This window comes from Anomaloglossus baeobatrachus, chromosome 5 (assembly GCF_048569485.1).
Source record: "Anomaloglossus baeobatrachus isolate aAnoBae1 chromosome 5, aAnoBae1.hap1, whole genome shotgun sequence".
Classification (NCBI taxonomy): Eukaryota; Metazoa; Chordata; class Amphibia; order Anura; family Aromobatidae; genus Anomaloglossus; species Anomaloglossus baeobatrachus.
In genome coordinates, this window is record NC_134357.1 from 97,743,181 (window position 1) to 97,759,504 (window position 16,324).

Here is a 16,324-nt window from a genome sequence, read left to right on the forward strand (position 1 = left end):
AAAATTTAGTGACCAATATAGCCATTTTTCTTTATGATGACACTCAACAGCCTACCATCTATAGATTCTGTCAGTTGCTTGATCTCTTTTTACGATCAACATTGCGTACAGCAGCCACCACAGCCTCCCAGACACTGTTCCTAGAGGTGTACTCTCTTCCCTCCCTGTAGATCTTACATTTTATGATGGACCACAGGTTCTCTATGGGGTTTGGATCAGGTGAACAAGGGGGCCATGTCATTATTTTTTCATCTTTTAGACCTTTACTGGCCAGCCATGCTGTGGAGTAGTTGGATGCATGTAATGGAGCATTGTCCTGCATGAAAATCATGTTTTTCTTGAACGATACCGACTTCTTCCTATACCACTGCTTGAAGAAGTTGTCTTCCAGAATCTAGCAGTAGGTCTGGGAGTTGAGCTTCACTCCATCCTCAACCCGAAAAGGTCCGACAAGTTCATCTTTGATGATACCAGCCCATACCAGTACCCCACCTCCACCTTGCTGGCGTCTAAATTGGAGTAGAGCTTTCTGCTCTTTACTGATCCAGCCTCTGGCCCATCCATCTGGCCCATCAAGAGTCACTCTCATTTCAGTCCAAAAAACCTTTGAAAAATCAGTCTTAAGATATTTCTTGGCCCAATCTTCATGTTTTATCTTATGTTTCTTGTTCAAACACCTTGTGCTTTTTGATACTCCAGTAACATTGCAGCTCTGAAATATGGCCAAACCGGTGGCAAATGGCATCTTGGCAGCTTCAGGTTTGATTTTCTTCAATTCATGGGCAGTTATTTTGAGTCTTTTTTGCCCAACACGCTTCTGTTGGCTATTTTCCATGAAACGCTTGATTGTTCAGTGATCATGCTTCAAACGTTTGGCAATTTCAAGACTGCTGCATCCCTCTGCAAGACATCTCACAATTTTGGATTTTCCAGAGCCCTTCAAATTTCTCTTCTGACCCATTTTGCCAAAGGAAAGGAAGTGGCCTAATAATTAAGCACAGCTTATATAGGGTGTTGATATCATTACACCACACCCCTCCTCATTACAGAGATGCACATCACCTGATTTACTTAATTGGTAGTTGGCTCTCAAGCCTATACGGTTTGGAGTAGAACAATATGTATAAAAATTGTCATGTGATCAAAATACTCACTTGCCTAATAATTCTGCACGCAGTGTATAGCTGGAATATAGCTGCCCAGACATGGAGGTTTTAACCCAGATAGTGGCATTTCAAGTTAGGTTCCCAGTTTACAGAGATTACTTTGCCGTGGAGACCGGGTTCACATGCATTGGCCATTACATATGATAAATAACTCTTTTTACAAATATTTCTATAGCAGTAATGCAAAACCAGAGTACCCTTATTCATTATTAGGATTTTAGTGTGCAGCTGTATATGTTTTGTATCCACAGTGCTTTTATCCTTTTGCATGGGGGCAACAAATCAAGGATGAGAACCTCAGTGTGACCAACAGTATGAAAATAGGCAAACTGTTAAGGGTTTTACACAATATTAGGCTAACTGTCTACTTGTATTGTGACAATGTTAGCGGCTGTGTCATTGCTGTTTCCTGCACTCTTAGAAACCTGAAAGACACCAACCTCTTTGATTTTTATAACATATTTTAAATGAGATTTGTCACCAGGGAAAATAGATATTATTCATGTCAAACTGCCCACTGCCAACCTGTTGTATTTGACAGGTCTTTATTCTTCTCTCAGTGACCTCTCTCTCCCTTTTCAAAATACTGCCCAAGCACTGTCAGTGGCCAGTTTTGTCTCATCAGTAGGGTTGTTGCATCCTCAGTAATTGCTGTTAAGGTTTCGAGAGTTGGTTGGTACATTGATCATGTAACATTACTAGGAACTTTCTGCACATGTGCCGACCCTTGTGATGAAACAAACCTGAGCAATGATGGAGCCTGCTCAATGGAGACAGGTCAATAAGAGAAGAGTAATAGAAGTAGGTGAAAGAAAAGGGTTAATACACACTGCCAGAAAATCACTGAACATCAATGAAGATGAAAAGTATCTGATAACAATAAAATCAGATATGTCTAATCTCTGTCGACCTTCAGTGATCTTCTTATGGCAGCGAAGATTAACCCTTTTCTTTCACCCACTTCAATTGCTGTTTCCAAGTGGTTCTGCAGCAGCCGTTTATACCACGTGTTTATAGCAGTTGTGTATTTAGAACCATACCAGGTTAGTGAACCTAAAATAAATTTTTGCTGATACCATCCTATTAAACCAGACTAAGGGACCATTTTAAATACTTAGGAAGCCTTTGCATGTGTTTTGTGGTAATTATTCTAATTTTCTCAGATAATTGTGACGCCCTGGCAAAACCAGGTAGTCACAAATAGTTCACATCCTTTTTGTTATCATTACAACCCACACTTAGGCATGACACACAGCCACAAAACCCTAGTCACCCCCTCATGATAACCAGGACACACCAGTGGGCGGGATCAGGCAGATGAGAATGCCCACCTAGGTGTTACGGGGGGCTGTCTGATAACCTAAAGGAGTATCAGACAGTCAGGGTCCACCGTGCAAAGACTCTGCTGCAGACTATGGCAGAGTGCAATACCTCTGTTAACTCACAGAAGGATATAATAAGTAAGTAAAGCAATTCCTCCCTTACTTGGAGGGTGTGTGGAATGATCTCTGTTAATAATCACAGAGACAAAGGCAATGTGTGCGAAATGGCACCTACCTAGGTCCGCTCTTCTAGTGGTGCAAAAGAGACGAACAGCAGCGTAAGCCGCACAAAGCTCCTACCTGCGTTCGCTCCACTAGTGTGCGAGGACACGAACCACTAGATATGGCACCTGCCTAGGTCCGCTCTTCTAGTGGTGCAAAAGAGACGAACAGCAGCGTAAGCCGCACAAAGCTCCTACCTCTGTTCGCTCCCCTAGTGTGCGAGGATACGAACAACTGCCAGACACAGTATAAGGAACGTTACCCTAGCGGCAACGTCCACCTACGAGTCGAACCACAAGGCCCAGCCAGACCATGTGCCTCAGGCACCTGCCTATGTCCGCTCCCCTAAGAGGTAAGGATACGGACAGCAGCCGAAGCTGTAAGGTATAAGAACGCTACCCTGCCGGTAGCGCTCACCTAGCATAGACAGAGGAATGCCTAGAGGAACGCGCACAGAGCGTCTACTCTTATGCATGAACCAAGAGGACTGAGCGCCATGCGGCGTGTGTCAGGGTCTTATATAGACTCTGTGCCTCATCCAAGATGGAGGACACCAGAGCCAATCCACTGCCAGAACGACAGGAGTGACGTCATGCTGGCCTATCACCGAGCAAGGCATCACAAGCACATGACCAGCGACCAATCGGCATAGAAGGTGTCAGAGACATGTGACCTCGTGTCAGCGATGATGTCACCCGCACATGTGCAATGGCTCCAAGATAGGACTTAGTCTCCGGCGCTCGCACATGTGCAGTAGCAAGAAATCTGGACTTAGTCTCCAGCGCTCGCACATGTGCAGTAGCAAGAAATCTGGACTTAGTCTCCAGCGCTCGCACATGTGCAGTAGTAAGAAATCTGGACTTAGTCTCCAGTGCTCGCAGCAACCGTAACACTAGGGCTCTTGAGGAGTCAGAGGCGGGAACAAGTTAGTCAGTTAGTCAGTCAGTCAGTCAGTTAGTTAGTTTGAGGAAGTCTGAGATCAAGTTCATGCTTTGAAGTGGTGACAGTTGAAGTGTGGAGAGCTTACTGAAGTGTAGTCAGGGGTAGTGGACCTTGGACTACTTGGCTAGGTGGCAGACGGTGAGCAGAGCCACAGGCAATAGCGATCGGTCGCGGGAGACCTAAAGTGGATCAGGGCAGGGTTGTAGCCCACAGGTACCGATAGCGGGAATCCAGTCCGGAGGCCGTGCACAGGCGGGGTGCCTGGACCCTAGGGCGAGGAAGGTTGCAAGCTCCTCTCCAATTAACCAGCCGGGAACAAGGTTCCAGACATTGTCCCAATTTACTGCCCAGATAGAGTGAAACGGAAGCCCAACGCGGGGGGATAGGGTGTCCACCAAGAACCCACCAAAATCCCAAGGGTCAGCTTTCGCAGGCCACAGCTTCCAACACAAATAGAACCAGGAGTGGACTTCTTCATTCCATGTGAAGTCATCCAAAAGAGAAGAAAACACAAAGTGCAGGAGGAAGGGTTATCTGCTCATCAACCTGAGTGCGGGACCCGAGTGCACCCTCCAAAGGCAGCCGGCCACTGGCTACTTGGTTTACTACTGGACTCGTGTGAAATTATCGAACTGTGAGTACACCATTGTCCCCCGGTCCGGTCCGGCGCGCCACCTCCAGCAGCCATCACTCCCGTGTTCGACCCCCGGGCCCCGGGACTACACCTTCCTTACCCGTGGAGGAGATCTCATCTTGCTGCCCCCTGCTCCATCAGCCCCGGGCGCCCCATCAACAGGCAGCGGCACTGCCAACATCCTTCACCGCAACCCACAGGTGGCATCACAGACAACCTCCCTTGTAAATATCCCCCTTTTCCGACGGTTGTGAGGACGAGCGGCCATGCGGACCGGGGTCCGGTCACCACTCGAGCCGCAGCAGCGAACCCGGATCCGAGCAGGCCCCCGAGAGAAGTGGCAGTGGCCCCCGCCTGCAACATAATTACTTTTGGGTTTTCATTGGCTGTAAGCCATAATCATCAACATTAACAGAAATAATCACTTGAAATAGATCACTCTGTGTGTAATGACTCTATATAATATATGTGTTTTGCTTTTTGTAATAACTACTGAAATAGATTAACTGTTTGATGATATTCTAATTTATTGAGATGCACTTGTATATACAAACATTCCATATATACAGTATGTATATATATATATATATATATATATATATATATATATAATCAGTCAGCACTTTGCCCAGCTCTTTTATAAAATAACCTTAGAGAAAAACAGCAGCATGTGAGCAATGTAATTGTAAATTCATCACTAGGTGGAGATAAAACAGTAGCAAAATGTATTGTCTACCTCTGTTTGACTCTCTCATTCTGATTCTCTCCCCTTTTGTGATGGGTGAACCCGAACTGTAAAGTTGGGGGTCCGCACCGAACGCATAGCATTAGTACACACGATCCCGAACACAAGCTTTTCTGGGAAACTCGTGTTACAGTTCGGGTCCAGTTCAGCTCCAGAAGCTGTAAAAAAAAAAAAAAAAAAAAAAAAAAAAGCTAATTATTAACCCCTTAATGACCGGCTGATTTTTCGCTTTCCGGTTTTATTTTTTGCCATTCTTCTTCTGAGAGACATAACTTTTTTATTTTTCAGTCAATATGGTCATGTGAGGGCTCATTTTTTGCGGAACGAGCTGTACTTTTAAATGAATCCATAATTTCTACCACATAGTGTACTGAAAAATAGCAAAAAAATTCCAAATGCAGAAAAATTGCAAAAAAAGTGCAATATTGTTTTTGAGATATTTTATTCACTATGTTCACTATATGGTAAAACTGATTTCTGGGTGTGATGCCTCAGGTCAGTGTGAGTTTGAGGACACCAAACAAGTATAGGTTTACTTTTATATAAAGGGTTAAAAAAATTGGAAGTTTGTCCTAAAAAAGTGGCGCATGTTTTACGCCATATTCTGTGACCCATAGAGTTCTCATTTTTTGGGATCTATGGCTCAGTGATAGCTTATTTTTTGCATCTCAAGCTGATGTTTTTAACTGTACCATTTTGGTAACGTAACATAAGATGTGTGCCGATCGCGGCATACTGCCGCCGGTAGACCACGGGCAGTAACATTATGACCTCTAGGACGTAATATTACTGCCCGCAGTCGTTAAGGGGTTAAAAAACATTATGATTTTACTTACAGGTCCCATGACGCGTCCAGGAGACTCTGTCTCTCGGCCGCTTCTGCTTCCGCGTCTGCTCATTGCAGTGCCCCTGGATAACCACCACTGACTACAGGGCCTTCTATGATGTCATAGCCATGTGACCAGTCTGGTGTGACTGTTGTAGAGACATTGGCTTACAGACTAGTCACATGGCTATGATGTCATAGAAGGTCCTGTTAACTTCCGGAGGTATTCACTGCACTGCTCATCACTCGGCAGTCTTCAGCTGTTTTCGGCCGTGTTCGCGGTGACGTCAAGGTTCATTCAAGTCCATGGTTGCCATGAACTCGATTGAACTATGACTGTCACTGTGTGAGTCTAGCATGGCATCACCCAGCATGGCACACACTCTCCCGTGAGGAGCGGGTCGGCTGCATGTATTTCCATGCAGCTGAGGTGCTCCTGTCCGGAGAGTGTGCCAGGCCAAGCTGGGTGATGCCATGCGAGACTCATACGAGTCATACGTAAATGGAATCTTTCTGTCAGTGTCTTCCTGCTTCTCTCTTGCAGAGACACTTGTCTTTACAGAGGGATGAAGCAGAGCTGACATTGCTCTCCCTGCTTGTCACTCTGTAGACACACTTGTCTCTACAGCGCGATGAAGCAGAGCTGACATTGGTTTACCTGTGGCCTAGTCGGACTAAGGATTTTTTATAATAAAGATGGATTTTCTAATTTTTTTTGTTTTATTTCTAAGAAAAAAAAATTCTATTTGTTGTGTTTTTTTTTCCTGTTTCCTAGAAATTATGGTAGCCATGTCTAATTTGGCGTGACAGCATAAATTTTCAGCTTAGTACCAGCTGAGAATACAAAGCTGGTGTTAACCCCTTTATTACCCAACGTGCCACCACCATCAGGGCCGCTGGACGAGCCGGGTAAAATGCCTGGAAATGGTGCTAAGAAACAATACGTCATTTCCAGAGGCGGCTGTGGGCTGCGGAGAATCCCAGCCACCAGTTGCCTGGCTTTAACTGACTAGCGATCAAAATACGGCAGGAGCTCAAGCAATTTTTTTAAATAATTTTTTTAAAAATAATTAAAAAATAAATTAATGGACTTCCTCTATTTTGATTGCCAGCCAACGTAAAGCCAGGCAGATGGGGGTGGCAGCCTGTAGCCATCCACTTTATCTGAACTGAGAATCAAAAATACAGTGGAGCGCTGCGTCAATTTTTTAAATTATTTATTTATTTTTACACTACTATATGTGTGAGGAACCCAACAGCCAATCACAGACACTGTCACGCAGAATAGGCATCTGTGATTGGCTTTTCGAGTAAACTGGAATCTGTCCATACATTCTAGATGCTAGAATTTAGGGGCTTGTTTCAGGTTTCTCCAGCATCCAAACACAGATTCCCACTCTGTGACAGCGTCTGTGATTGTCTGTTATTTTAACAGTAAAATATAACAACAACATAGAAAAAAAAATATTTTATTAGAAATAAAACAGAAGACATATAGGACTCCATCTTTATTACTCACAAAAAACCCTCGACATAGTCCAAAGGCGGACGAGCATCTTCAACTTTGCTACATCTGACTTACAGAACCTTCCATGACGTCATAGCCATGTGACCATTCTGGTGTGAATGTTGTTACCTCATGGGTTACAGGACCTTTCATAACGTCATAGCCATGTGACCAGTCTGTAATTCAATGTCTGTACAACATTCACACCAGACTGGTCACATGGCTATGACGTCATGGAAGGTCCTGTAACCCACAAGGTAACAACATTCAAACCAGACTAGTCACATGGCTATGACGTCATGGAAGGTCCTGTAAGTCAGTGATGGTTACCCAGGGGCACAGCAATCATCGGACCCAGAAGCAGATATGGCCGGGAGACAGAGTCTGTGGGAAGCGTCGCCGGACCTGTAAATATGATGACAATTATTATTAACTATATTCCCCCCCACCCCATCCCATAACTGTAAAGCCCAAGTTCAGTGTTCTGATACAAGTTTACGTTATCTCAGAACCCGAACTCGAACTTTACAAAAATGTACGGGCGACGCTCCCGAATACGAGCATCTGGAGGTTCACCCATCACTACTCCCATTTCCTCTTCCATAAGCAATTGATACTGCAGTGAGAGGGCAGTTTGCCTTGTTTTGACCAAAATGGATTTTTGTTGTTTTCAAGAGTGATATATGATTTCATGAGGTAAAGATAAGGGAAAGGTGTCTCGCATGTGGAGAAAGGAGCACATTTACTGTACATACTTTTCAGTAGGCCAACATTTCTGAGTTTAAAATCATTTTTTCAGTTGGTCTTATATAATATTTTAATTTTTTGAGATGACTTTTGGGGCTTTCATTGACTGTAAGCCATATTCATCAACATTAACAGAAATAAACACTTGAAATAGATCCCTCTGTGTGTAATGACTCTATATAATATATGCGTTTCCTTTTTTGTAATGAATCACTGAAAAAAATTAATTTTTTGAGGATATTCTAATTTATTGAGATGCACTTGTACATACAATATTATTATTATTTAATAAAGGATTAGTCCTTCCTTCTAACAAAAAAACTAACAAATATATGTCCCGAGGCATAGAATTTCGTACAATATTATTGAGTGAGTACAATACTTGCTTTGTCCAGAATGGATTTATGGTTTTCTGAAGTCGTTGGTCCCCAGGAGAACTGATATATTCTGATTCATATCCAAAACTACTATACAACAATTTTGTAATGTCTGTCAAATGCTTTTGTTTAGTGTTTTGAATGACAGATTTTATGAAGCTTTTTAGGCTATTTTTCCTCTCCATAAAGGAGCTAAGCAATGATGTGAAAATAAATAATGTACAGTTTACTAAGAGTTTATAAAGAGAATGAGCACATCTCAGCAAAGCCATTTGAGCCTGCATGAAATATGTTCTGCTGGCACTAAAACTAAGATGTATTTTCTTATAGACCTCAACTGCTACTGTTAATGTGCTGGTGACGGATGTGAATGACAATGACCCGGTCTTTGATCCTTACTTGCCTAGAAATTTTTCAGTTCAAGAAGAAGAAGTGAATGCATTTGTGGGTCAAGTCAGGGTGAGTGCACCATTATTTAATTATTGTGCTGCAAAAAGTAGAGGTTTGAGCTTTATTATTCTTAAAAAGTCACCTTTAACCTACCTACATTTTCATTTGCATGTAAGAATACTGACAACGATCTTAATGTACTCAATCTTTCAATATTTCTCATTTCTGTTTTACTTCTGGTTTAATAGACTGAAGAGCAATCAAGGTAAACATTATATATGCCCTAAAATGTACAGTTACCAGCAACATTTACTCCGTACTGTATATAAAACTGATATCTATTCTGGACTGAAGGTTATAAATGAATATGAGGAAATCATTTGAAATTTTAATCAACAAGCTTTTACAAATTTCTTCCCAAAATGTAATTTGTAGTGAATCCATTCATCGCAAATCACAAGTAAAGTCAGTCCCCATGTTACAAAATTAATATGTTCTATAGCTGTCCTCGGAAACCGGATATGTATTCAAGTTGGAAAAAAGCCAGGTAAAAAAATGAACTGACACTCACGTCTCTTTTGGGGTCCTTTTTTTTCCATTGTCTAGCTTCATCTTATGGACTCTTCAATACTTGTCAAAACTTGCGGCCATGTGTAGGATTTGGAGGTAACGTTTAATACTAGAAGTCCCAGAAATTTCGAGCTCCCCCGAAAGAGGGACAAATGACTAGAGTTGAACGCGGTTCGTGGTTCTCCAGTTCGCGGCTCGAGTGATTTTGGGGGCTGTTCTAGATCGAACTAGAACTCTAGCTTTTTGCTAAAGCTCGATAGTTCTATATATGTTCGAGAACGGTTCTAACAGCAAAAAAAACAGCTAATTCCTAGCTGGCTTTCCGCTGTAATAGTGTAAGTCACTCTGTGACTCACACTATTATGAAATTTCAGTGTTTAGTGTGCGGGAACAGCGCATTCAGATCACTGCTGTATGGATAATGGCGATCACCATTTTTTTTTTTTTCCTTGTCTTCCTTCCCTAAGCGCGCGCGTGTAGTGGGGCGGGCCAGCATGTCAGCCAATCCCAGACACACACACAGCTAAGTGGACTTTTAGCCAGAGAAGCAACGGCATGTGTGATAGGATGTCCATGTCACATGTCCCTGCATTATAAAACCGGACATTTTCCTCCAGCACGCCATTATCTGCCTTCTGCGTCCTTGGTGTCAGTCATCACTGGTGCAGCTCCTATCTCCGATACTGCTGTATACGCTCCATACACAGCGCTGTACAGCATAGGGATAGCACTTTCTATCAGTCCTTTTAAGGGCTCATACCGGCAGGGTCAGAGCCATAGGTGACAGGTCAGTGAAAACAGAGTTTAACAGCTACACAAGATGACAGCGTCTGTGTAGCTAAGGTCAGGGATTTCCTCGCTGCATTTCCCCATTAGGAGGGATAGAAAGGCAGGCTTCCTTTCCTCTACCCAGAGACCCACAACCCTGCCACTGTACCCTCCTGCTCTTTGCACACTCCAACTCATTGTTACTAAGCCATTATACTAGCAAACACTGAGTGAACTTAGTGGCATCCTAAACGTGGCTATTGGACTTCTGTATAGTCCCACTAGTGCAAAGATATTTGCAGCACGTCTGCCTGCACTGCACACTCAAACTCATTGTTACTAAGCCATTATACTAGCAAACACTGAGTGAACTTAGTGGCATCCTAAATGTGGCTATTGGACTTCTGTATTGTCCCACTAGTGCAAAGATATTTGCAGCACGTCTGCCTGCATTGCACACTCAAACTCATTGTTACTAAGCCATTATACTAGCAAACACTGAGTGAACTTAGTGGCATCCTAAACGTGGCTATTGGACTTCTGTAAAGTCCCAGTAGTGCAAAGATATTTGCAGCACGTCTGCCTGCATTGCACACTCAAACTCATTGTTACTAAGCCATTATACTAGCAAACACTGAGTGAACTTAGTGGCATCCTAAACGTGGCTATAGGCCTTCTGTATAGTCCCAGTAGTGCAAAGATATTTGCAGCACGTCTGCCTGCATTGCACACTCAAACTCATTGTTACTAAGCCATTATACTAGCAAACACTGAGTGAACTTAGTGGCATCCTAAACGTGGCTATTGGACTTATGTATTGTCCCATTAGTGCAAAGATATTTGCAGCACGTCTGCCTGCACTGCACACTCAAACTCATTGTTACTAAGCCATTATACTAGCAAACACTGAGTGAACTTAGTGGCATCCTAAATGTGGCTATTGGACTTCTGTATTGTCCCACTAGTGCAAAGATATTTGCAGCACGTCTGCCTGCATTGCACACTCAAACTCATTGTTACTAAGCCATTATACTAGCAAACACTAAGTGAACTTAGTGGCATCCTAAACGTGGCTATAGGACTTCTGTATAGTCCCAGTAGTGCAAAGATATTTGCAGCACGTCTGCCTGCATTGCACACTTAAACTCATTGTTACTAAGCCATTATACTAGCAAACACTGAGTGAACTTAGTGGCATCCTAAACGTGGCTATTGGACTTCTGTATAGTCCCAGTAGTGCAAAGATATTTGCAGCACGTCTGCCTGCATTGCACACTCAAACTCATTGTTACTAAGCCATTATACTAGCAAACACTGAGTGAACTTAGTGGCATGCTAAACGTGGCTATTGGACTTCTGTATAGTCCCACTAGTGAAAAGATATTTGCAGCACCTCTGCCTGCACTGCACACTCAAACTCATTGTAACTAAGCCATTATACTAGCAAACACTGAGTGAACTTAGTGGCATCCTAAACGTGGCTATTGGACTTCTGTATTGTCCCAGTAGTGCAAAGATATTTGCAGCACGTCTGCCTGCATTGCACACTCAAACTCATTGTTACTAAGCAATTATACTAGCAATTTATGCTGCCAGTTTAAGTGCCGTAGTTGCATTGTCAGGGATAATTATTGTTGTTTATTCTGCTGTTAATAAAGCTAGACCACCGCTGCAATCTTCACCACCTCTCAATTTTTACTACCACATTTTAAGTGCACAATCTTGTCGCAATCAACATGAGTGGCAAAATGACAGATGCTGGTGGAAAGGGGAAGAGGCATGTTGTAAAAGGAAAAAAAAGGATTGTCCGTGGGGAAGGTGGCAAAGCTCCATTAACATCTGCTGAAGATAGACCATCTACCAGCAAAAGTAAGATGTCTACTACTTACCGTGGACAATCTGATGTGCTCCCTTTTTTACGGACACGAACAACAGGAACAAAGGTAGATGATGGCCAAAAAAGGAAAATGCTTGAATGGATCTCAAGTGGTCCAACAAGTGCCCTAACAAGTGCCCTCTCCACCACCTCAACTACCGCATCCAAAAAACACCAGTCCTCTGAGTTGTCATCCCAATCAAACTTGCTTTCTTCCAGCTCTGAAGTCTCCATCTGCCTTGCACAGTATGGTGGAACTGAGATGGCTGAGTCTGCAGAGCTGTTCAGTCACACTATAGCCTGGGAATCAGAGGTCTGCTCCCAAGCTACAGTGAGTACAGACCAGGAAATGGTCTGCAGTGATGCCCAGAACCTTTGTGACTCTGATTCAGGCCGTGAGAACCAAGTTTCTGAGCATAATGTTGACCCTTTGTCACAAACTGTAACACCTGTGGTTATAGACAATGAGGAACATACTAATGACGATGAGTTGCAGATACCAGATTGGGATGACAACTTAAATATTCGGTCAGGGCAAGAAGAGGCTCGGTCTGAGGGTGAGGGGAGTGCAAACACAACAATTGATGATGAAGTTCTAGATCCCACCTACTGTCAACCCACAGTCAGGCACTCGAGGAGGTCAACAGAGGCGGTGGAGGAGTATGCAACCGACGACGAAGTTACCTTGCGCCTTCCTGGACAGAGTCGGAGTACTGGTAGCACGTCTACAACTGCATCAACAGCCACCACTCTGCCTCTGAGCACTAGTCGGGGGAGCTCAGCAGGTCGTATGCCCTCTAAGCCTTGCCTAGCCTGGTCCTTTTTTGACATAGAAAAAGATCGCCCAAATTATGTGATCTGTAAAATTTGTCGTGATTCTGTTAGTAGAGGGCAAAACATCAGCAGTTTGACAACTTCTTCCATGAATCGTCACATGAATAAATATCATATGTCCCAGTGGGAAGCTCACCATGCTGCAATGCGGCCTAACGGAGCGAACCATCCATGGCCTGCCCCTTCCAGTGCATCCGCGCGCTCTTCATCTTCTAGGACTGTGGGGACAGCTGTCACACCTAGTTTTCCACACACAACTTCCACCACTGTAACCGCAACAGGCAGTTTGCTTGGTAGGTCGTCAGTTGGTTTGGAAGGGGAAACAAGTGCGTGTGTACAGCTCTCTCAGACATCGATAGCACCAACGTTGGATGAAGGCAACAACATGTCTCCGCCTGGACTTTCCTCACAAACCTGCATTTTTCCAGGGACACCCTACTCAACACTGTCTACACACAGCAGCCAGATCTTTGTCCCTCAGATGTGGACAAATAAAAGGCCATTTCCTGCGACCCATGACAAAGCTAAGAGGTTGACTTTATCCCTCTGTAAGCTTTTGGCTACCGAAATGCTGCCTTTCCGCCTGGTGGACACACAGGATTTTAGAGACCTTATGTCTGTCGCTGTGCCCCAGTACCAGATGCCCAGTCGCCACTACTTCTCTAAGAAAGGTGTGCCCGCGCTACACCAGCATGTCGCACACAACATCACCGCTTTCTTGAGAAACTCTGTGTGTGAACAGGTGCATTTCACCACCGATACTTGGACCAGTAAGCATGGACAGGGACGTTACATGTCGCTGACTGGGCACTGGGTAACTATGGTGATAGATGGTGAAGGGTCTGCTGCACAAGTCTTGCCGTCCCCATGACTTGTGTGTCAATCCTCTGTCTAAATAATTAGCAAGCTGGACGTGGTAATAGAGATAATGAACAATTTAGCGATATACCACTAAATACCAAAATACGCCTAAAATATACCTTTTATTCATAAATGTTTAAAAACGTGATAGTGTATAATAAAATCATAACAACTAGCACATGCCACCGTATGGTAGGGCGAGAGAATAAACAGTTCTCCCTCACTCCAAGCACCATACACAGAGCTGTTATCTTAGATATATCATACGTGTGCGATGCACAACACACTAAAGGGAAACTTGGTACAACATCATCCCCTTATACCACAGTTTTTCCCTTATATCCACAGCCTGTACAAAACAGTGACTCACCCAGTATACAGCATTAATCAATCACTGTCAACCACCCACCGTCAGGGAAGCCCAAATAAGTAAAAGGAACAATCTCACCACGGTATCGGTGTTGTTATGGGGTCAAATCCTCCTACTGTGGTCACTGTTTAAACATCAGATAAGTGGGTCATTTCTGGGTCCCCCGGTTTTTTTTCCAGGTACTCCATAGGATCCAGTTCTCAACCACCTCTGACTCAATAAATCGCTCCACTCTCAACGCGTTTCCCTTCTCATCAGGAGAGCGGCGTATATGGATACAGAGAGTGTCCTCACACCAATGGACACATGCTATTAAAAAAGAACGGTAATCAGTCTCAAAAACATTCTACAATAATAATGGGCTGGCGGTGTTCCCCTATAGCCTACTTACCGCGATTATGGCCTCCTCCGTGTACCGACTTACACAGCCATATCACGTATGCTAAATCGCGGGTATTTAAAGCCGCCGCCGCTATGGCGTGTGACGTCACTTCCGTCTGAACCAGCACGTGACCGGAAGTTGCGTGCGCCACCCGATGACGCGTGCGCGTCACCATAACGCATGGTGGAACGCATCCCATCCCATGGTGGAACCATCAGGTTCATCACAACTTACAACAATGGCGCAGAGGAGGTACGTAACATACTAAAAAAACATTGGTCCATTTTGAAAATGGATGAGGACATTGCTCCACTTCTAACAGACTATCCATCGGTTACCTATAAAAAGGCGCGCTCGATAAAAGAAAGATTGGTACATAGCCACTTTGCTACCCCCAAGAATAACAGCTTGAAAAAAACATGGCTTCCAAGTGAGGTGAATGGGTGCTTTAGATGTGGTAACTGCTTAGCCTGTAATTTTATAAAAACTGGTAAGCATTTCTTTTCGAACGTGATGAATAAAGAATATGAAATTAAGAACTTCATCAATTGTAAATCTAGAGGAGTCATTTACAAAGCTACATGCAGATGTAACAAGGAATATGTAGGAAAAACCAAGAGGGAGCTGAGAAGAAGAATAGGAGAACACCTCCGGGACATCAGATTAAAAAATGATACCTCTCTGGCACGGCACATTAATGATGAACACCAGGGTGACCCTAAATTTATCTCCTTCCAGGGAATTGATGTGATACCATTACCACCAAGGGGGGGGGACTGGGACAATAGGATCTTGAGACAAGAAACTAAATGGATCTACTGGCTGGGCACTACAAAACCAAGGGGCTTGAATGAAACACTGTCCTTTGCACCCTTTGTATAGTGTGTAGGCCTAGTGAGTAGGAGGGCCAGTCGCCGGCCGAGTGGGGGCGCCAATCACCGTCCTTTTAGGGTGCCGACCCCCACATGATAGGTAGGAGAAAGTTGGGACTAGTGTTTTGAGACTAATAGTTAGCATGGTGAAGGGTTCTTTTTCTCCTCCTATCATATTTTGCCCCGGTAGGGCCTTCGCCAAAAACGGTCTGGAGGGAAAGATGATCCTTGTCCCATTTTTAACTATAATGAATGACGTCTTTGTAATTGTTTTGAAGTAGCTTTTGGGGTGTGCACTGATTTGTACAATCAATTTCTTTTTCTGGGGGGCTTTACTTTGCCTTTGTTTTTTTACCGCAGAAATGAGGTTTTCCTTGCCCTAAAAGCTTATGCTGTATTTATCTGGACTACCCGCCTGCCGTTTGGTGGTTACCACACTGCGGCGGGTTTCCATAACTGCATGGTAGTTGAGGGAGCTGCCCCTTAAACCTGGCACCTTTTACCCATTCAGGAGTGATGGGGTTAAATAAATTTGAGTGTATGCGGGGAGTGAACGCTCCCATTGCGACTGCGCAAGCGCAATGGGATGCGTTCCACCATGCGTTATGGTGACGCGCACGCGTCATCGGGTGGCGCACGCAACTTCCGGTCACGTGCTGGTTCAGATGGAAGTGATGTCACACGCCATAGCGGCGGCGGCTTTAAATACCCGCGATTTAGCATACGTGATATGGCTGTGTAAGTCGGTACACGGAGGAGGCCATAATCGCGGTAAGTAGGCTATAGGGGAACACCGCCAGCCCATTATTATTGTAGAATGTTTTTGAGACTGATTACCGTTCTTTTTTAATAGCATGTGTCCATTGGTGTGAGGACACTCTCTGTATCCATATACGCCGCTCTCCTGATGAGA

At 44.0% G+C, this 16,324-nt stretch overlaps 1 protein-coding gene across 1 annotated transcript in view; it reads left to right on the plus strand.

Annotated features, from left to right (window-relative positions):
• Positions 1-16,324, plus strand: part of PCDH15 (protocadherin related 15) — a 2,365,808-nt gene that overhangs the window by 1,463,554 nt on the left and 885,930 nt on the right. The window contains exon 19 of the mRNA XM_075348720.1: positions 8,819-8,947. Within this exon, the coding sequence (XP_075204835.1) occupies positions 8,819-8,947 (129 nt within the window). The remainder of the gene's footprint in view (positions 1-8,818; positions 8,948-16,324) is intronic.